Source organism: Elephas maximus, chromosome 10, assembly GCF_024166365.1.
Source record: "Elephas maximus indicus isolate mEleMax1 chromosome 10, mEleMax1 primary haplotype, whole genome shotgun sequence".
In the NCBI taxonomy this organism is placed as follows: Eukaryota; Metazoa; Chordata; class Mammalia; order Proboscidea; family Elephantidae; genus Elephas; species Elephas maximus.
This window is the reverse complement of record NC_064828.1, coordinates 76,488,700-76,510,306: the sequence shown is the minus strand read 5'-3', so window position 1 is coordinate 76,510,306 and position 21,607 is coordinate 76,488,700. Positions and strand designations below refer to the sequence as shown.

The window sequence follows — 21,607 nt, the reverse complement described above, 5'->3', positions numbered from 1 at the left end:
AAAAACTACTACTCATGCGCTTGGGTTACACACCCGGGGGGTCGAGACTTACGTAAGCTGGTTTGTAGGGAGTGCTGGAATCTGAAGGGATGGGTGGTACGTTCCTATCACCTTCCATTTGTTTGTAGTGACGCTTGGGATGGGAAGGGCTATCAGGAACATGCCATGAGTGGCCATCAGAAATTGATTTACCTGAAACCAAAAATGCAAGTAGCAGTCCATTCTCTTGAACCAAAACATTCACATTTAGTTACACACAAAAAAGTCACGGGTAATGCGGCATCAGGTTATAGTATAAAAATGAGTTCTGCAGCTTTCCTTGCAAAGCATGCACATTTGCAAAATGTCAGTACGTCCCAGAAGGGAATGAAATGAGAGACATGCAACTGAGCAACACTGCCTTCACTAGATGGGTCCACAATGGAGCACAACCAACACATGATTTGCTGCGAGCTGAGTGACGTTTTGGAGCTGGGTCTCTGATGGTGGTGACAATGGGCTACAAGGTCGGGTCTGGGGACCAAGAGGTGAGAAGGTCTCTCAGGCGCGAGGGGAAGAGAGAACGTCAAGATGGACATGGGAATGAAAGGGCTGCTCGTGGCTCTACCCCACCACTGCAGATGGTGAGTCAGAGAAGAAAGCTTAGAGCTACAAATCAAGGAAAGGAAGGCTTCTTCTACCACGAATACAACAGTGCCTCTACTCACTCCCACCCCCCTACTCCTCCTCTTCCCAGGAAGTCACCACAAGCAAGGAAATAGTTCCAAACCAAGCCACCATGAAGAAAGCTTGGCCCAGGCCAAAGAACTTTGGTCACATGGAGGAAAAATAAAAAAGGCACCATAAAAAATTCCCTTCTGCATAGGCCTGAGGGGGAGGTGAGGGATGGCGTCAGGACCGCTCGGTTGTGTGGGGTTTTGTAATGAGCACGCGGGTATATGTGAGTACGGCAGTATAAATACACCATGACACAAGGAACGAGGTGCATGGTGTCCACAGAAGGCGGAGATCAGACACGACATGGAGCGAGGTTTAGGATGCACTGTGCGCTGCAGGGTGCTGCCATGTTGAGACACATGCACGGGCAGGGGCCTACCAGATGATGCTTTCAAAGTTTTTGTGGTCATTTTAAGATAGGCCTCAGGATTTTCAGGGATTTCTACATCTGAAAAAGAATAATGTCATTTTCCTCACTGGAGGAGCATGTAGTTTAATGCCCAAGTATTACGTTAAAACAGTAGACACATTGTCAGCTGGAAAGAGAAAACCAACTATGCTTTATCTTTCAAATGAAAATATTTCAGAAACCAGAAGGATTTCTCAGCCAACTCTGACGAGGTGGTGGGCGGAGGGGAGTGTATAGAAAGAATGGAGACACTCAATCTACTGACACTCTGTAAATCTCAATGGGCAAGCTCACTGATGAGCCTCCCCCAAACATCGAGAACCATCAGCGATAGCCGTAATGTCTGAACGTGAATTTTGTTTCTTTTCTCCTTTTATTCTGCCTCTCATAGGAGAGAGCCAACTCTCAACAGCCCAGCAGGCAGGACAGAACATATGAAGCCACAGAAAGCCTGGATCAGCCACAAGCTGGCGAATGGACTCTTGATCACTGAGAGTTGGCTGAGCTGCTGCTAAGGTGCTAACAATACAGCCAAATGTATCAATGTCAAGGCCGTTACCTGACAGTGCACTGTAGTATGGGCCCTCCTCGTCTTCTTCATGAGAGGAGGAGCCCCCTACGTCGCCCGTGTGATCCCACTCCAGAGGGATGGAGTCCACACTGACAGGGGTCTCACAGCCAGACCGCTCATGTCCTGGTGCCAGGGGCACTAGATGGCAAAGGGACTGAGGAGACGCGGCCTCCTCGTTCTCGCCCCTTTTACGCCAGGAGTCACTCTGGATCTCTCTGGAGTCTTCCATGTCTGTTTCATTCTCAGAGGCCTCCTTTTCATCTTCCATGCCCTAAATGGAAATATTAAATTAAAAAAATAACCAAATCACAGGCAATTACGGTTGTAAAAACAAACAAACAAACAAACCTGTTACCGCTGAATCGATTCTGACTCATAGTAACCTTATAGGACAGAGTAGAACTGCCCCATAGAGTTCCCAAGGAGCACCCGATGGATTCAAACTGCTGACCCTTTGTTTAGCGGACGTAGCTTTTAACCACTGCGCCACCAGGGTTTCCTTACATTTGTAAGGAATTTAGAATTTAGTCTGCCCATCAGTTGCTGAAAATGGTCACCATCAGCATTTCTAAGGCAGATTTAAAAAAATTAAAATTCAGACTCCTGTTCCCACGGCCCTTCCAATTTAGATGCTCTGGAGTGGGGCCTAGAATCCGTATTTTCCAAAAGCTCTATTTTTTCCCCTAGTAAAAAAAAATTGAAATTTGATACTCTAAGTTGAACAAGTTTATCTACAAGAGAAGAACATGGAGGCCGAAGTTCCATAGATGGTGAACAGCAGGAACCAAGAACCATAAAACACACACAAAAAGGATATTAGAGTGTTCTGGGTAAGATTCGCACCTTCAAGAACCACAGATGCCCATTCTTTCAAATCCCCCCATCTTATTGTTCGGGGCCTTTACTCACCTGTGCTTGATGCCTCTGTAAACCGCTACATTTACAAATGAGGGAATTAGAGGGTAATTTCTGAGGCTCTGTATGATGAAGAAATAACTACATTTGAAGTTGACTTGTTGGGGACACACACACACACACACACACAAGAAAAGTGGCCAGTGCTGTTGGTCAATGGGCATCATTAAATAAAACTTTTGGCACACAAAGGCAGTCAATTTTGAATACTGCCCTTAATTCCACCTGAACTTCCCAAAAGGTCCCTTTGTCAAGGGAAAGATCAAAGTTGCTTTCAAAAGCAGTGCTTCTGGCATTTCAAAGGTGAGAGCAAAGTACCAGAAAGGCATGAATAGTAAACATGCCCAGACACTAAGATACACGAAAAGGCAAACACATGCCCAAGTTAAGCAAAACCGGAAGTTACCAGGGGATTCTAGGGCTACTGATGCATGCCAGAAAAACCCTGTCCGGAAGAGTACCTCGAACACAGGTAACAGAAGCAAGGACTTATAGAGGTGCCATCCTCGCCACTGGGTAATGGGAACCTGTATGTAATTGTGGTGGGTATACCTGTGGCTCTATATTCAAAAAAATGGAAATAAAAATTTTCAATATACGTTTTCTAACATAAAATAAACCACAGTTAGCCATTACAAGATAAATTCTCCCACTGCTTTAGAAACTCAGTCAAATACAAACTCTGAGCGGCCCAGGAGCCCTCTGTGGGAGCCATTGCCCTTACCGGAGTGCGGGAGGTCAGCCGCCGGTGGAACCGGGAGACCCTGCCGAACACCTCCTGACAGTACCGGTGCAGCTCCTCCAACTCGTCTTCAATCAGCACGGCGTCTAGGGGCTCACTCTTTTGAATCAGCTGCTCCCCAAAAACTATGAGCTGGTCAATCTTGTTGGTATTTAATGTAATTTCCTGTTGGAAACCCTATTTAAAATATGAGAAAGAAAGGACTTCAAAAAAAAGAAATTTCCCCTGGGGAGGGGGGGTAGGCCAATAGTTTGTTTCTTCTGCACCCTGTGGTGCAGAATCAAAATGCCATTATTGCTTTGTTCCTTTATCTAGTACTCCAGCTTTATCAATTTTTAAATAAATGACAATGAAAATTTAATAATTTAAAACATGTGTACATATATTTTTTCCACTTGCTTCTGGGCATTGGCTTTTCCAATTAAAATATTTCTTAAAGCTTAATGAGGATGGACATTTATAGTTACTGGGTCCGAGGAAGAGACTGTCTTATCAATGATTGGTGGAAACAGAAAACTTCCCATGATAAGCCACCAAAGGGCATTCACTAATATGGATACGATGTAACATCCACGGGTGCCATATATATTACTTTTCAGGCAAGGCAAATTTCCATTTCTCAACCTCTTCGAAAATCTGACCAAGAAGAAGGGAATTATAGTGAGATTATGGTTCCTGGGTAGTGCAAATGGTTAACATGCTCGGCTGCTAACCAAAAGGTTGGAGGTTCAAGTCCACCCAGAGGCACCTCCAAAGAAAGGCCTGGCAATCGACTTCTGAAATTCAGCCACTGAAAACCCTATGGAGTACAGTTCCACTCTGACACATATGGGGTCGCCAGGAGTCAGAGCTGACTCAGCAGAAACTGGTTAGTGGTCTTACACTGTAACGTGGATATTTGTAACAATGGGAGAGCAGAAGATAGCTGTTCTCGGCCCCACGGTTGATACAGATCTTCCTCCTGGTATGCCCAAGTGTTAGAGAAATAGCATCTTAGGAGGTTTTCTCCGGAGCCTAGAGTGCGTTCTCCCACTGTGTTGATCATAAATGACAAAGAGTAAAAGGGGCCTCATAGTAAACGATCTCTTGCCCGTGAGGAACCGTATCTTTGCTCATGAGAATCTAGCAGGACACAGTTGGGATGCAGCCTGGCTGCTTTAACAATTCCGGAATGTGGTCTCGGGATATCAGGTGCAATTTATATGTGGCCAGTTCTCCTCTGCAAAGGTACATTCTTTTAAGAGAAGCCAAGGTAGCAGCCCTTACATTCAGTTGGCGCATCTTGTCATCAGCATCGCTCTCGGAGAAGTGCTCCACGTTGGTCAGCTGCAGGTCCATCTCAGTAAGCCACACCAGAATGCTCTCCCGGGTCCCCTCAAACTCCTCCCTCTGGTTGGTGAAATGCTGTGAAAGGGAGGGAAAAAGAAATCACATGTTTGTGCTGCCTGTGGAAAGAGAGTTCAGGTACACAGCAAGGTCACCTGAAGCTGAAAGGAGAGGGTGCCCAGAACACTGGGGGAGAAACCTGTCTGAGGCATCTGCAAAATGCTGCATCAGGGGTCAGAGCCGGTTCAGGAGCCTGGGTTCTGGTCCTGACTCTGTGATACTGAACAAGCCCCCTAAGTTCTCTCAGTCTCAGCTTCTTTACCAGCACAGGGGGGAGAGTGACTGGATGATCTCTAAGGTCTGCATGGCATCAGAAATGCAACAATTCTCTAGTCTAAATCAGTGATTTTTTTTTTTTTTTTAGGCGGGAAACATTAAAAAAAAAAATTTATTCCGCTTTTGGTGGAAGTTTACACGGCAAATTGGTTCCCATCTAGCAATTTCAATACACATTATTCAGTGACATTGGTTACATTTTCCACATGGTGTCAGCAGCTTTCTCCTTATTTCCATTCTGGTTGTTCTGTTTCCATCAGTCTAGCTTCCCTGCCCTTCCGCTTTGCCTTCTCCTCTTTGCTTTAGGGTAAATGTTGACTTCTTGGTCTCACAGGGATGATTTCTTGTTTGTTTCTTTAAATACAGGAGCACAGTACTATTTTCTGAATCTCTCTTTTTTTCAGGGTCTAAGTCAGACACCTTTGCTTGTTTTTACCCATTTGTCTTTTGCAGAAGCTTTTGCTGGACAGAAGGACTTAGTAGCTTCAAGATGGCAAAGCAGTGATTTCAGGGTTGAGCTTGGCCTAGTGCTGCATTTGCCTCCACCGATTGAATTCTGAATGTGTTCCAGAGGGAGGACCTGAGGAGATTTAACACCTCCACTTAAGGATACCTCTTGGTTACCACCTCACAGACGGGCAGTGATTCTCAAATGCAGCATTCTATGCCAAGGCAGGGTTTAGGGTGGCAGCAGTCAAGAAAAGAAAGAAATTAAGGCAAGGGGATTATCTGGATTATTAGAAAAGCTAGCCAATTTGTTCCTAGGAGGGTTAAAAAAAATAATAAAGAACCCAGGTTCTCATCTTCCTAGCTCAGCTTCAAGAACATTCTGTGCTGAGGGCAGAGGCAGGGATTAAAATGAATTCCTGCACCTCCTACCCACACCGGTCCTGTCAGTTTATACCTGGATTTACAAAAGGCTTACATACCACGTCTTCTGAATTACAGAAAGCTAAGGTGAATATTCACATTCAGAAACCAAACCCAACCTCTGAGGGTCAGTCGAGTGTTCTCTGAAGTTTAGAGGATAATCACTGCCCCCAGTCGCTACAATACAGTGGGGATTCGGGTGCTTTGTCCACGTTCCTCACAGCGCAAGAGACAACGGGACATAAAAAACAGGCGAAGCAAGACTCTTCCCAGCGGCTCATAAGGCACTTTCTCCAGACCAGAAAGACAGCTCCCCAGACACTGTGGGCAGTCTGTGTGCTAAAGTGCACACCACCAGGGGTTCCAGAAGTTTTAAAAGGGAATTTGTTTTGATAAACAAATCCCAGAAACAGGCTCTGCCTAAAAAGTCCCAAATGCAAATAGTTATTTAGGGGAAATTAATGCTGGCAGCTCTGGGCTTAAACAAAAGGGAAGGCTACGTTGGGAAAATATTTAGGCCTTAAATGAAATCTTCTACCCGCTGCTTTGTGTACAGCCTTGATATCACCTATCACTACCCCCTGAACGTCTACAGTCAGCCCAGGTGATGGGGAGGTGCTCACTCTGAGTCTCCGCAGCACAGCTGTGACCCGTTTCTGCAGGTTGTCCCAGCGCTGGTTGCCCTCGTGGACCATCTGCTTCAATTTGCTGGCTGTGTCTGTGCGGTTCTCGCGGGCCAGCCGCCGGTACTGCTTGTTGATGAGCTCCAGCTGGGTGAGCCTCTCGTGAATCTGCCGCTGAAAGGCCTGTGGCAAAGAGTGTACAGGTCCCCAGTCAGCTGCCCCTGATCTCTCACTACACTTATCTCAAACCTTCACCACTTTCTCGAGCCACCTCCTCCTACTTCTTCTCTCAGCAAATCAAATCGCCTCATCTTCTACTTCAGGGTGAAAAAAAGAGTCCAATACATGGAAACTCTCTCAGTCCTTTGAACCCCTAACTTATCTCCCTGTCAACCTACTTAGTGCCCATCCTTGACACTTCCCTTCCACCAGACATCCATTCATTCTACAAATGTGTGCGTGCTAGTACGTACCAGGGACTATGCTCTGCTAGGTCCCCAGAATACAAAAGGGTAAATACCAGAGCGGGAAGAGAGTGCCAGACACCCCCTCCCAACCCCAAACGACCTGCTTCCAGTGGTTAATCCCCAAACTGAAATGGCAACAGAGATCTTACTTCACCAGTTCTTTGGAAGCTAGTTAAAGAACAGGTTCTCTCTATAAAGAGAACTAAAATCCTCATACAGATACAGGCTATAACATGGATGAGCCGTGAAAACATGCTGAGTGAAATAAGTCAGTCACAAAGGACAAATACTGTATGATCTCACTTATATAAAGAGGCATAGGTATAGAGACCAAAGCATATTAGTGGTTACCAGGGGTGGGGGGTGGGGGGAGAAGGGGGAGTCAATGCTTAGGGGGCACTGAGTTGCTGTTAACGGTGGTGGAATCATTTTGAAAAGGATAGTGGTGATGGCTGGATAAACGTTATTCACGTCACCAAATTAAACATGTAAAAATGGTTGAATTGGCAAGTGTTTTGTTATATATATTTTTACCACAATATAATGAAAAAAAAAAAAAGAACAGGCCTTCAAGTTCACTGCATAGCAGCTGATGGCTGGTTGTGTACCCTGTAGCTGATGCCAGCCAGCCAGTCAGCAGGGTCATTTCCAGCTCCTGAGCCTTTGCACCACTGTAAAAAGCTATCGAGAGCACTGAGCGGAGAAGGTTTTTACCTCAAACCTCTTCAGCTCTTCTTTGGCACTTGTGTACAACACCTCTGAGGAATTTGGGTAGGCTGCTGTCCTCTCTGCTGACTTGAGCCAGTCCTCAAAGCGGGAATAATCATCTAAAAACTTCTGCCACAGGCGCCACGTCTCTTCAATTCTGAAGGAAGGAAAGCAACTTAAAACACGCCATCCATTTCAACCATCTGCTTTTGAACTTCTGTCCCTTAACAGATCCCATCCCCCACTGGCACCCACACTGTGTAGGAGAGACCCTGATACCCCTTCCAGGAAACAACCAGGGACATCGCTTCTTGGTCAGTATACCTTCCTCCTGGTAGTACCAAGCCTCTCAGAGCTCATGCTTCAGGAGATAGCTGCTTTGTAGCTGGGCGAACAAAGGTAAAGCCAGCCCACAGTTACACCCTGAGACACAAAGCTGTCACCCTCATTATGTTTTTCTTGAGTTTATTCCTTTAACAAGCACTGGCCACATCTACTGAGCCTCTCTGCCAATACCTGGCCCATTTCTAAATGCAGTGAACAGAACACAGCTACTTTTATTTGGTCCAGTGGGGAGATCTAGCTGAACATGCTCAAGACATTTAGGGGCATCTTGGCTCTTACTTCATTCGCCGCTCCATTGACATGGCACAAATGTTCCTCCAGCGTCTGTCTAGGCTCCTGGTGGTCTGCTGTATTGAGTCACACTCTGTCTCATTGGCACAGGCATCAGAGTCGTGCAACAGGACATCACAGATGTTAAACACTGACTCCACCCCTGCACTGTGTTGTTCAATATCTCGCTGCAGGTCCTACGATTACAACAGGGTAAGAGAAGCTGTGAGGTGACGGTGGGAGAGTTGGCATTGAAGGATCTCCACTTTAGTCCTCCCTTTCCCTTCTGCCCTCCAGCCCAGGGAGTACAATCCTTGGTGCGTTTCCATCTTGGAACTAGCAGCACAGACCAAGTCCCGCTCATCTTTGTGCAACTCTTAGGCTGTAGTACCTGGAACAGTCTAAAAACTGGCCACGACTGGGCTCTACTGTAATAACTATGTGTGTGTGGGGGGGGGGTGGCAGTGGGTATCCTCTATGCACTGATGGGTGCCATTGCTGACCCCTTGAGAGCTCACAGCCCCCCAAACTGCATGGGATCTACTCCATACCACCCAGCCCCAAATCCTCCAACTTAGACTTGGTTTCAGGAAAACCAATTGAGTCTTTTCAGCAGGACCTAAACTTCAGCAACAGAAGCTCTTGACCTTTTATAGGTCACAGGACTCCTGAATCTAAGAGCTTTATGTTGTCTTCACACACACATCAGATCATGCATTCAGTTGCACGCGTGTCCACAGTCTCCCCATGAGCCCATCCTTGGGGCTCAGAAGAAGGGGCCCACCCAGCCAAGGCTGGGGCTCAGGGGTGGGTGAGTCTCTAGAGTCTTGTTCTACAATGATGGCAGTGATGCAGTTTCCAATCTAGGAAAAATAGTGTTCATGAAGAGAAAATACATTGTCAGAGGAAAAACAGAAAACCTGTTTCAGACGAAACACAGCGTGTTCAGTTATCACCCAAAAAAATATTTCTTCGGCACACTGTGGGTGACAGGAACGGAAGATGAGAAGTCTGTGTCGCCATTCTGGATGAATGAGGCTTCCTCTGATAACCAAATTCTGTGACAGGTGACCTCAGACCACACTATTAACCTTGGTACCTATACTACACTGTGAAATAGCAAGGATAAACTTAAATCCTACTTTAACTTTTGATAATATAGCAATTTTTGAAAATCTGTAGTACTTTAAATAAGCCACTATTACTTATACTCAATAAAGTTCCCTGGGTTCAACAAAATTCAGTTTACGGGACGGATTATTTTATACACTGCCTGGAGCCCTGGCGGGGCACAGCGGTTAAGAGCTTGGCTGCTAACAAAAGGTCAGCAGTTCAAATCCACCACCAGCTCCTTGGAAACCCTATGGGGCAGTTCTACTCTGTCCTGTAGGGTTGTTATGAGTCAGAACTGACTTAATGGCAATGGGTTTGGTTTGATTTTTTGGGGTCATAGTTTATATAAAGGCAGTATACAGTTCCTTTCAGGCCACTCAGATACCTAAATGATTTTGGAGATAACTATTGTGTTACTAGAAAAGACTAACATTTTCTTACTTTTCTTCTGATAAAATGTGCAGTCTGGATCATTTTGTGTTCAGGTGGATATAAGTGGATAAAATGCTAATGAGGTGGATATAAGTGGATAAAATGCTAATGCTCGAACTAAATTTTAAATCAGGCAGTTCTTAACACAGATCCTAACTGATGACAAGTGAGGACCACACAGCTACACTCGGCAGACGATGTTTTCTAGTTTGTCACCATGTATCTGTGAAGAGAGCTGTGACTGGGTGGTTTTTTTCAAGCTCTACAGATCAGGACACATGGCTGAGATGCTGCAATGGATGGAAGCTTTCCTGGAGACAATACGATGACTAGTTTTGAAATTAGGGTTTAAACAGAAGTCTAGTTTTAAGAATTCTTACACATTCACAGAATGGTCACAGGCTTTTCTAAAATTTACTGGTATTGATAAATATCCCTTTTAATTTTATTAAAAAAATAAACAAGGGGCCCTAGCACTGGCACTCAAGGAGTAACACTGACAACTGTAACTGAAAAATGGTGCCTGCTCTTGGCCTCATCAGGGTCCAGGTGGGAAGAATCTGGTTGAAAAGTACAGAGAAAGTCTATGGATTTTAATTTAACACATTCTTTGTGGTTACTCTACATTATTTATTCAGCTTATATTGACTAAAATGGCTAAAGAAAAGTGACGAATGGTGGCAAAAAATGAGCACTACAGTAACTTCTAAAAGACCAACATCATCACCTTGGTTAAAAGAAAGTTCAAACATTTTCAAAATTTCCAAAACACGTTTCGAAAACATCACAGAGTAGAATGTCCTACTGATGTTTAATATGAACTACTTACCTTGCAAAATATAGAAACCGCATTTTAAAAAGTAAAACATTTATGAGCTAGACAAATAACATTGTACAAGCTAAAATAAATATCACCACTAGTACCTGTTACGGCATGGGTTTGTACAATAATTGTTTTCACAGAATAAATTGTTCAAATCCACGGGAGAAATAGATTTAAGAAACAACAGATCAATGAAAGCAATGCAAAGGACTTTTGGGAAGCATTTCAGGAATGGCCCCTGCTTTGCTTTTCTGTCCCTGAGCAGGGGAAGCAGAGCAAGAGAGCTGAAGCTGGGAAAGAGCTAAGGAGGAAGGGGGTCGCAGCGACAGCAGATGGCGGAGACATGAAACCGGAGATGAGAATGCAGCAAGAAGAATGGGAATAAAAAGGAACAAGAAAAATAAGATAAAGGGGAAAAGGAGAAAACCAGGCTAAAAAAAAGGAAATCACACAGAGGGGACCAACACTGGTGGCTCTAGAACATCTCCATGGGAGAGGGTTGGGGTGGCACTGAGGGGTGATTCAAAGGGTTTAAAATGAAGCTGAGTTGGCCCACTGGAGAGGGGGGCTATTGGTAATTGTAGAATGCGGGGGTATGTGTAACTAACAACACCCCTAAGCCACCATGTGGCAACCCACAGGGAACCAGGAACCCAATGAAAACTAGGAGAGAAACGCTGCAGATTCAATGAATATGGTTCATGATTTAAAAGTGTCACAAAGGTTGACACCACTTTCTGAGTTCTGAAAACAATACATTCCATATGAATAAAAACATAACCCTATTTATTACTTAAAAGAGGCCTACATAAAAGTAGGAGAAACAAAAAAGGGGTCTTATAAGGTTGTTCCTTAGCCTAGCTCCCTCTCCTACCAGGACCTCAGGGATAAGTCAATGAGGATCCAGGGACATCATGGCTATTAAACACTTCTGGGGGCTGAATTCCTTTGCAGAAGGTAGTACTACATGATCCCAAGATTTTACACCTTATTATTATAAGCAATCAAACATAATTTAGTATATTTAACTAGGGATGGAAACACAGATAAGTTTTTTTTTTTTTTTTTGTAAATGACCTACAGATAATTCTTTTTTGTGTCACATTTCTGTTTCCAGCATTTGGGATGGATTAGTTAATGCCTGGGTTTAGTATAATTAACATATTGTAATTTACCCCTTTTAACAAAAACACTACAAGTTATCTCAGGTCATCTAGGGTGGGCAGAATAATGGTCTCCTTTTTAAAAATGTCCACATTTTAATCCTTGGAACCTGTGGATATGTTACCGTATATGGCAAAGGGAAATTAAGGTTCCTATGAGTTGGAATCAACTCAATGGCAATGGGTAATGGAATGGATAATCAATTAACCTTAAAATAGGGAGATTAGCCTGGATTATCCTGGTTGGCCCAATGTAATCACCAACCAAAACCCAAACCTGTTGCCCTGCCAAGTTGATTCCGACTCATAGTGACCCTATAGGACAGAGGAAAACTGCCCCATAGGCCTTCCAAGGCTGTAAATCTTTACGGAAGCAGACTGCCAGATCCTTATCCCGAGGGGCAGCTGGTGGGTTTGAACAACCAATCTTTTGGTTAGCAGCCAAGTGCTTAACCACTCTACCACCAGGCTTCCTAATGTAATCACAGGGGTCCTTAAAAGTAGAAGAGGGAGGCAGAAGAAAAGTCAGTCAGGGGAAGATGTGACCACAGAAGAAAGGAACAAGGAGATACACCATTGCTGGATTTGGAGATTGTGGAAGGAGGCCACAAGTCAAGGGATGTGGGCTTACTCTATAAGCTGGAAAAAGCAAGGAAACATTCTCCCCTAGAGCCTCTAAAAAGGAATGTAGCTCTGTTGACACCCTGATTTTAGCCAGCAAGACCTGTGTCAGACTTCTGACTTCCAGAACTGTAAGATAATACGTTTGTGTTGTTTTAGCTGCTAAATTTGTGGTAATTTGTTATAGCAGCAACAGAAAGCAAACAGAAGATTTAACTTCTTTACAGTAATGGTAGTACTAAACATCAAGTCCATATATATATATTTTTTTGGTAACCAAGGGACATGAATTCTATGATGGTGATTCTGAATTCTTTAGGGAAGCTTCAAATTAGCCAGACTCAAGTTATGGACCATTTCAGCACAGACAAGGTCAAGAGGATGAAGTTGCTCCAAATTGTATGCTTTTGGGAATAAATTTCCTGAACATTAATGGTGTTTTATTATATTTCGGGTTTATAAAAAGTTAACACACAATTATTAGCCCCTGACAAATTTAGCCAGCCATTTTTTAAGAGGAAAAACCTTGCCAGCTTTAATTCTCTTTACTTGAAAAAAACTCACCACTCAGGGTAAATGGTTACTTCTAAGACCTTGTCTATTAAGAGACAGCTCAAGAGATGGAAATTCATCCTAGAGGATCAAACTTGTTAAACCAAGCTGACGGTGCTCAGTTCAGTAGCCATAACTCCGCTGAGACGGGCATTGCAATCCCCACAGTGTACATTAAAACTCCACAATCCTTACAGCACTATGCATTTCTTCTCAATGCAGAGACAAAACTTAGCTTACCTCAGAAAAAGAGACACATTTAAATTTCGAAGACTAAACAGAAAAATCAGTATTTCTAATTTGTAGCATTACCAAATCATACTAGTTCGGAACCCAGAGACTAGCTATCACTGCACCTGTAATCCTAATAGCACAGATCTGAAAACAGATCTAAGAGGAATATCAAATACTCAGCTATACTGTACGGTAGCATGAAGTGTCACTTAATACCATTAAAATGAATGACCTGAACTCAAGAGAATTTATGATTAAGGGGTAGCCTCTGGCAATGAATTTGGTGACAAAAGTTCAATCCCCAGTTCTGTCCCTAAGCAGCTGTGATATCTGGGTCAACCCTCCTAATTTGCTGACGAACAGGATGAACGTGGTGGAGGTTTAATGTGAAGAAAAGAAAGGCGTCTGCGAACCCGATGACAATCGTATCACTTACATGGTCAAAACAGAATTTGCCCACCCAGAACCCACAGGTCTGAGAAAAACAGAGGTGAAGGAAAGTTGCTGAAAGATTAAGATAAACTTACATTTAAAAAATATAAACTCGGGCAATACAGGTAAGAGTGGGGCACATGTGAGTGTGAGCCCATGGAGGGCAGGAAAGTGGACTTGATAAGCCAGTGACACCAGAGAGCACCTGCCAGGTTAGTGCAATGACAAACACTGGCAGAGCTCAATGATTTCCAAACTGGAAACTCCACTGTTGGCTTGAAGGGATGTAAGTGATGAGAGAAATGTACAGAGCATTGCAGGAAAGGCCCCCTGGGCTATTGGTTCAAGTGTGTTCCTTAGCATACATTTTGGTGTTTTAATTTTTTTTTTTTTTGAAGTTTTAACAGACACACAGAATACTGGCCCACACAAAGGCCTTCCTTGGTTTGGTTTTTTGGAGAAAACCAAAACCAAAACTAAACCTACTGCCGTCAAGTCCATTCCAATTCATAGTGACCCTACAGGACAGAGCAGAACTTCCCCATAGGTTTCCAAGCCAGAATTCTTTACAGAAGCAGACTGCCACATCTTTCTCCCATGGAGCAGCTGAGGGGTTCAAACTTCCAACCTTTTGATTAGCAGCCAAGCATTTTAACCACGGCGTCACTTGGGTTTCTATTGGTGAGAAAGAAGATTTTTTTCCCCAACTTATCACCTTCCAAAACTATATTAACAAAAATCAAGAAAGATGAAGGTTAAAAAAGCAAAACAATACAAAACAAAACAACCTTATTTACCATCAAGATTGAGGTCTGTACCTTAAACATTATTCAAACAGTTTCACAAAGACCTATGAGAATAGTGGTCGGGTGCTCAGAGATGGATGCCTCACACATACAACAGTATGGACAAGTGACCAGTTTTCTCTGGAATAAACAAACCAGTATTATGAGATGCGAACATGCCGAAACACATAGCCAGTAAAGGGGAAGGTTTGAGTAGGCAGATACCGTAGACACCTCTACTCTCACAACTGCTCAGTTCTGATTTCCCACCTGCTGTTCAGCAAGCCTCTTCTGGATTTCTTGATCATCACAGACGTCATAAACAACAGGCTTAGAAAGCTCAGACTCAATTCGAGCCAACCAGGTGCGAAGGTTGCTCATGTTTTTGTCTAACTGCTGAATAAATGCAAAGGTCTCCTTCAGCTTCTTCACCCTAAATGTATTTGTAGAAAAAAAAGAGGTGGAAAACAAAAGCCCAACATTTAGTGGTGAGAAGACTGTGCTAATACGGGTGCTGGAGGGTAAAAAGGAACCTACATGGGGTATAGTAGAGGTCCTATAGTGGGAACAATTCTCACACCTCTAGATACCAGTTTTCATGGAATATGTGACACTTTGCAAAGCTGATGTTTCAGTTAATTTTCAAATGGACTAAGGGTTAATCCACCTGCACAAATACTGAAGTCCTACCATTCCCAGAGTGGGACCCCCTGAGACCCAGTCCATCTTTCTGGGGCTCCAGAGGTGAGTTGTTGTTGTTAGTTGCTGTCAAGTCGGCCCCCGACTCATGGTGACCCCATGTACAATGGAACAAAATGCTGCCAGTCCTGTGCTATCTCCATGATTGATTGTAGATCCGATTATTGTGATCCATAGGGTTTTCATTGGCTGACTTTTGGAAGTTGATTGCCAGGCTCTTCTTCTTAGTCTGTCTTAGTTTGGGAAGCTCTGCTGAAATCTGTTGTCATCATAGCAACATGCAAGTTTCCACTGACAGAAGGGTGGTGGCTGTGTATGAAGTGCACTAGCTGGGAATTGAACCTGGGTCTCCCACATAAAAGGGGAGAATTCTACCACTGACCCACCATTGCCCCCGCTCCGCCCAGAGCTGAGAGGAGATGCCATTTCTTTCTAAGTTAAAATAACAACTCTTGACTTCTGCCCAGTTCCTGTCTTGGCCATGGCTGAGACTGCAGCAACCAGCAATCTTCCCTGATGGGCTGATGTTACTATATGTCAAGTGCTCTTGGTGGTAGCTGACCCATGATGACTCTCATGGAACCCTCCCTCTTGGATCAAGTGTAGAATATGTGCCAAACATCTGTCTCCCATGCCCTGCAGTCTGATGGGGTGGAGGGTGCTATACACATAGAACTTACCCATGTGGTACCTTATGGGACATCTGTGTCAGCCAAAAAGGGAGTGCAGGAGGGAGCAAAGATAATTTGCATGCAAAGCACAGTTCTAACTGCCATCTCCCTTACCAATCTGCCTTAGTTTTCACCCAGGCCGCCTAGGCGGAGAGCATATTTGAAATCACACACATGGTGTTAGCATACTTGGTGTGCGCACTGGCTTATCAGTTCACAGTCAACAGGAAATGATGCAGCTGCTAAGGAAAAACAATTGCTTCTTATACAGATACAGAAATAAAATGCTTCAACAAACTGTTTTCCTGAAAGTTCTAAAGTAGAGAGAATGAGGGCTTGTTCTAGTGATCTGTAGCATTTTTAGTTAATCCCAAAGAGTTGACACAATGGCTACAACTCAAAGTCCCTGCTTGTCAATATTCTGTCTGAACTGCATCCCACAGCTGATATCACTAGGAAGATAAATTTGGGCAACGACCCCAACTCACAGGAAATGGGCCACACTCCATGCCACCATCATCTCTTACTTGACTCCCTGTGAACAGCTCCCTACCAGCCTCCTTGAACTCCTGTCCATCCACTTTTGGTTGTGTACGTTCTAGAAGACACATCTGTTCCACAACCCAAACCTCTCAACAGTCCTCGCCTGTCCTGACATACCGCTGTAACCCACTGAACTTTCAGCTCCTCGTGGTCAGTGGCCTCTTGGTCCTTAACCCTGTGCTCTGCAAAGCTGCTCCTCTCCAAGATAAGCTAGGTGTCCCCTCCCACAGCACCCAAGCCCTCTTACCCAATGCCCTCAACTCTGTGCTGTGCCCGCCTGTGTATGAGTCTGCATCTCTCATAGACTGTGCACCTGGCAGGGCAGAGACCGTGGCCAGGCTTGTTTCCTCTGTGGTCACAGCACCTCCCACATGGCCTGGTAGGCAGGAGGTGTCTACCAATGTTTGTTGGACAAATATATGTGCATAAGCTCTTCCACCACAAACTATTATTTAGTAGATGGTGTGGTTTATTGTTTTGTATCCTACACGAAGCTAAAGCAACCAGGAGACTCCACTACAAGCTAGTTATATGATCTAGGGAAAATCCTTTTACCTTAGCCCCCTTGTCTCTAGTAGGTCTCTGAGGTCCCTCAAGCTTCATGGAGGTGGTAGCATATTGGAAAGGTTAAGGCCAGAGCTCTGGAGGTGAGCCGACTTGAGTACAAGTCTCATTCCACTGTCTATGAGCTATGCACTGGTGGAATGCTCTGCATCTCTGCAAAGTACTTAACCTTCCGGATTCCATTTCCTGGTTACATGTAAAATGACCCACCTTGCAGGTGGTTGTGAGAACTAAACAAGAGCATGCATGGAAAGCCTTTGGTGTATAGTTAAGACTCCATACTACTGGCTCTTGTTACTGTAGACTGGACTACATGATGTTGCAATAACATCTTATTTATACGGCATTGGGCCTCACAAAGTTCTTTTATAAATCTGACTTCAGGTTTACTTTATCCTCAACAGCCCCATGAGGTAGGCAGGCTTGGAAAGGAGGCCATGTAGTCTAGTGTGAAGAGCACAGACTATGTGGTCAGGACCTGGGTTTGAATGTTGGCTACATCATCTCATCTGTAAAATTGTGATCACAGTTGTACCTTCCTTCCTGGGGTAGCTGATAGGGTACATGAAGTTATAAACATGGATAAAGCATTTGGCACAGTGCCTAACACAGATAAATGCTCAGTAACTGGTCATAATGATAATTAAGGAGGTAAGTCTTCTTGATTATATTCTTACTGCAAAAACTTTAAGAAGTTCCCTTCAAAGCCGCAAAATGATTTATTAAAAAGGAAGTAACAGAATCCGGGGCCAGGTCTAGATGCAGGTGTAATCTAGATCCCTCCTTTGTTCCCATGGCTTTATGGGTACGCCCTCCTCACAAAAATGTCCTGCTACCTTTACTGCCTGGGGACCAGAAAGAACACTCCGACATCTGCCATGGCAGCTGGAACCCCAGGCACTGTGGGCCCTGGAGTATTCCCAGGAGTTGCGAGAGGCTGCCCTCCTAAAAGGCTCTGGCTGGCGAGGCAGCCCAGCCAGGAGAGCTTCCTGTAGGTGGGACTAAGAGCTCAGGCTCAGCTACCTCCACAAAGCTCTCCTGCCTTCTTCTCTACCCTCCCCTCCCCTCCCAGCATGACAGCCCCCCACTGCCCTCATCCAGTGCCTTACCCTATTCAATCCCAAGAACCCTGGCCTCTTTCCTATTTTCAAAAGATGAGGGCTAGAATCCAGATTTTTAAATGAAGGGAGCCAAGAAGCAACAGAATAACCTAGGTACAAAAATACAGCGATGTACAGATCTTGAATCCTGTAAATCCCAGGGGTTAGGTGTGCTACAGGCAGAGAGGAAAGTACAGGGAAGGTGGACCAATAATTTATTTGGCTTTTCCAGGATGGTGGTGCCCCAGACCAGCAGTGTCCACAGTGGGCTACTCAGGACAAACCTTTGGGTGTGGGATAAAATAGTAGGCTTTCGATTTCTACGCTGTTCTTTTTAAATTTCTACATTGGGTATGCCTTACAATTATGATTATCCCCATTTGACGCATGAACAAACTGAGGCACAGGGACTAAATAACTTGCCCGTTGTCACAAGGCCATTAAATGGCAGAAGCAGAACTTTAACATGTGCAGTCTGGTCTGCAGCGGTCCTTAAGTGCTATCCTCAAGGCATCTTATTTAAACTTGCATAACATAACATGCACATATTAGAGGTACAGGGCCAATCAGGAATCCTGATCAGAAGTCTAGACTCATGGCTCTTGTATACACTGTGGGGCAGGAGCCCATACATCATGTACTGCATTTTGGAGCTCTTAGTCTGGAGGGGAGTGGATGCCAGAAAGCTCAGACATGGTGCCAAATATTTTCCCTCCATGATTTTCTTTTAATAAACATTTAACCACTTGTTCTGTCCTGAGCTCTTTACTGACCTTGGGAATTCAATGATAACTGGAACACTGGTCTTACTTTCAGAGAGCTTATGATCTAATTTAGATGCCACCAATGTACACAGTAAGTACTCAATAAGTAAGTACTGAATGAATAAATGATGCTCACTTACACTTTCTGAGGGAATTTAATTCGTCTTCTGTACAAAAGAGGTGGCCCTGTTATATACTAAAGAGCTGGCCCTGTTATATACTAAAGAGCTAAAGACCTAGAGTAGCTTGGTGCCATCTTGCCACAAACAATGTGCTATCATACCACAAGCCTCACATGCTCCCAAACCTTGGCTCTATCTGCGGCAAGGGAATTACTAAGCCTTGGTCTCCTAATGGTTAACAGGCTTGGCGTGGGGCTTACATGAGATAAAAAGTTGTTTATAAATCTGTAGAAATCATGGCAGTGAAAGTTTCATTTTTATTAAAATATCTCTATCTTAAAAGCTCCAGAAAAGAAGAGTAATAAATATTACAGCAATGTTGATAAGTCTAGAAAAAACCCTATCACTACCCAAACAAACAAGCAAGCAAGCAAACAAATCATGGGGATACCAAAACCAAACCTGTTGCCGCTGAGTCGATTCCGACGCATATTGACCCTATAGGACACAGGAGAACTGCCCCGTAGGGTTTCCAAGACTGTAAACTTTACATGGGGCCCTGGTGTCGTAGTGGTTAAGAGCTCGGCGCTAATAAAAAGGTCAGCAGCTTGAATCCACTGGCTGGTCCTTGGAAACCCTCTGAGGCATTTCTACTCTGTCCTATAGGGTCACCATGAGTCAAAATCGAGTTGATGGCAATGGATTTTCGTTTTTTTAAATCTTTTACAGAGCAGACTGCTGTATCTTTCTCCCATGGCATGGCTGATGGGTTTGAACTGACAACTTTTTGGTTCGCAGTCGGGTGCCTAACCACTGCAACAACAGACCTCCTTAGGGCCAATTAAAGTGGAAGGGAAAGAAGGTGGGAAAGAAAGGAAGGTCACCAAGAAGTTACAAAACACTCATCCTGTCCATATTTAATCTATTTTTATGTTACAATCTCTGACTGAAAGCATGGTACCCAAAATGCACGGTAATACAAATGTTTCTCAGATAATCCTGTGCCAACTTACTCTAGGAACTGTCAGATGTATCGCTGAATGTGTAACATTCTGTTCCGTACAGACATTGTAATCTAATTATCATCTTTCCCAGGTCAGGAAGTGGGTGTCATCTGCCAATCCAGGCAACTGGCCTCCATGTTTGGCCTCATTAATATTTGCTCTTGGAAAAATTTAAATCTCGAGTTAACATTGGGAAACAAGGAAACCTATCCAGAAGCCTAACTGTTGGCACAGGGAAACTACCTCAGTACTGCATGACATCAACCACCTGAGCCGCTTGTTTATGGGGCTCACAATCTCTGCACTTGAACAATTGCCCTGTTTTGGCCCAGGCACTCCCACATTTCTCATGTACGTATTTCAACACATAACATTTCTTCAGGAAAAAAAAAAAAAAAACAGGCATGATTTCCTGAATTGGAGCCCAGTTCTGAGGATTGCCTAAACAAAAATCTCAGGTACAAAGCAGTCACCTGTGTAGACTATTTTTTTTTTTCCTGTAGGTAGGAGGTCACGAAAGTAAGTAGACGTAAATAGTAGAAGACCTGAACAAAAACTCAAAACATTTTTCTATGAAAGCAAACAAAATTAAGAAATTATGCCTAAAAGTAGCCACAAATCAGAATAGCTCTTTTGCAGGGATTATGGGTAGAAATATAGAGAAGAAACAAGATGAATGAAGTTTTCCTTTTATTTTTAACTAGTGGTGGATGAGAATACAACACTTATGAACCCTGCTCTCCCTCCAAAACAAATAAACACAATCAAGCCAGAACTAGTCTCGTTGTATATCAAGCATAAACCTTATATGTGGTAGAAGCTTTCAATGTCAAATTCATGTATTACCTTTGAGTCCTATTCTCTACATGCTGAAGAATCTATAATTAAATTGTAAGAACCCTAGATCAGCAAGAGTTAAAAAAAAAAAAATCCTATTCCAATATGGACAGCCTAACTTAAAAAACACTAAGGAAAATTGAGATGGTTGAAGTATATGAATTTGTGTTTGAAATAAATAGATAGGCAATTCTGTGGGCAGCTGCCTGTGGCTAAAAACACTACAAATTCTGCACAATTGCATCTTTTTAAACGAGTGAACATCTTTATGCAAAGATAATCAGTTACTTTGAGGGCATGGACATTACAATGCATGCGAGCTAATCGCCTCTTTGAAGCATTTATGTTGCCGGAGGACTTCCATTTTCCACACGGCATAATCACCTCTCTCTCCTGCTTGGCAAGCCAGACTGCAGACACCACACACATGCTGACACTGGAAGAGGACCCATCCCCCGAAAGCCGAACACACACACACACATGCACACACGCACACACACACACTCCACAGCCACCATCTCATCGGTCATTTCTATTGTAACCAAAACAAGAGAGCAAGAGAAGTAGCAGAGAACAGCAGCAGCCGTCATCTCGGCCATATGCAGAGCTGATTACTGAAATGGCACTTACTGTTTATGAGAAAAAATCATTCCTTATGTTAAAGCGAAAGCTCCAAGTTCCCGGCTGCACATCCACCTCCCAGGGACGAGGTAACCCCTCCCTGCCCCCTCCTCCCCAGCGTGCCCTCTTCATTCACTGGTTCAGCATCTTCCACGGAGGCAGACAAGCTCCGGGCCTCCCTCCTGAAGGCTCCTCGTAGGTCCTGGCTCCCTCACAAAGCAATGCTGG

At 44.0% G+C, this 21,607-nt stretch overlaps 1 protein-coding gene across 9 annotated transcripts in view; it reads right to left on the bottom strand.

Annotated features, from left to right (window-relative positions):
- SYNE2 (spectrin repeat containing nuclear envelope protein 2) overlaps positions 1 to 21,607 on the bottom strand; it is a 371,421-nt gene that overhangs the window by 10,333 nt on the left and 339,481 nt on the right. For 8 of the 9 annotated variants that reach the window (XM_049899527.1, XM_049899530.1, XM_049899535.1 and 5 more), the window contains 9 exons: positions 14,725 to 14,887; positions 8,309 to 8,496; positions 7,691 to 7,841; positions 6,510 to 6,692; positions 4,621 to 4,758; positions 3,337 to 3,531; positions 1,686 to 1,968; positions 1,097 to 1,165; positions 53 to 192 (listed from right to left, as the gene is read on the bottom strand). In XM_049899527.1, coding sequence (XP_049755484.1) covers positions 53 to 192; positions 1,097 to 1,165; positions 1,686 to 1,968; positions 3,337 to 3,531; positions 4,621 to 4,758; positions 6,510 to 6,692; positions 7,691 to 7,841; positions 8,309 to 8,496; positions 14,725 to 14,887 — 1,510 coding nt within the window. The remainder of the gene's footprint in view (positions 1 to 52; positions 193 to 1,096; positions 1,166 to 1,685; positions 1,969 to 3,336; positions 3,532 to 4,620; positions 4,759 to 6,509; positions 6,693 to 7,690; positions 7,842 to 8,308; positions 8,497 to 14,724; positions 14,888 to 21,607) is intronic. The other variant, XM_049899532.1, reaches the window with a different exon arrangement.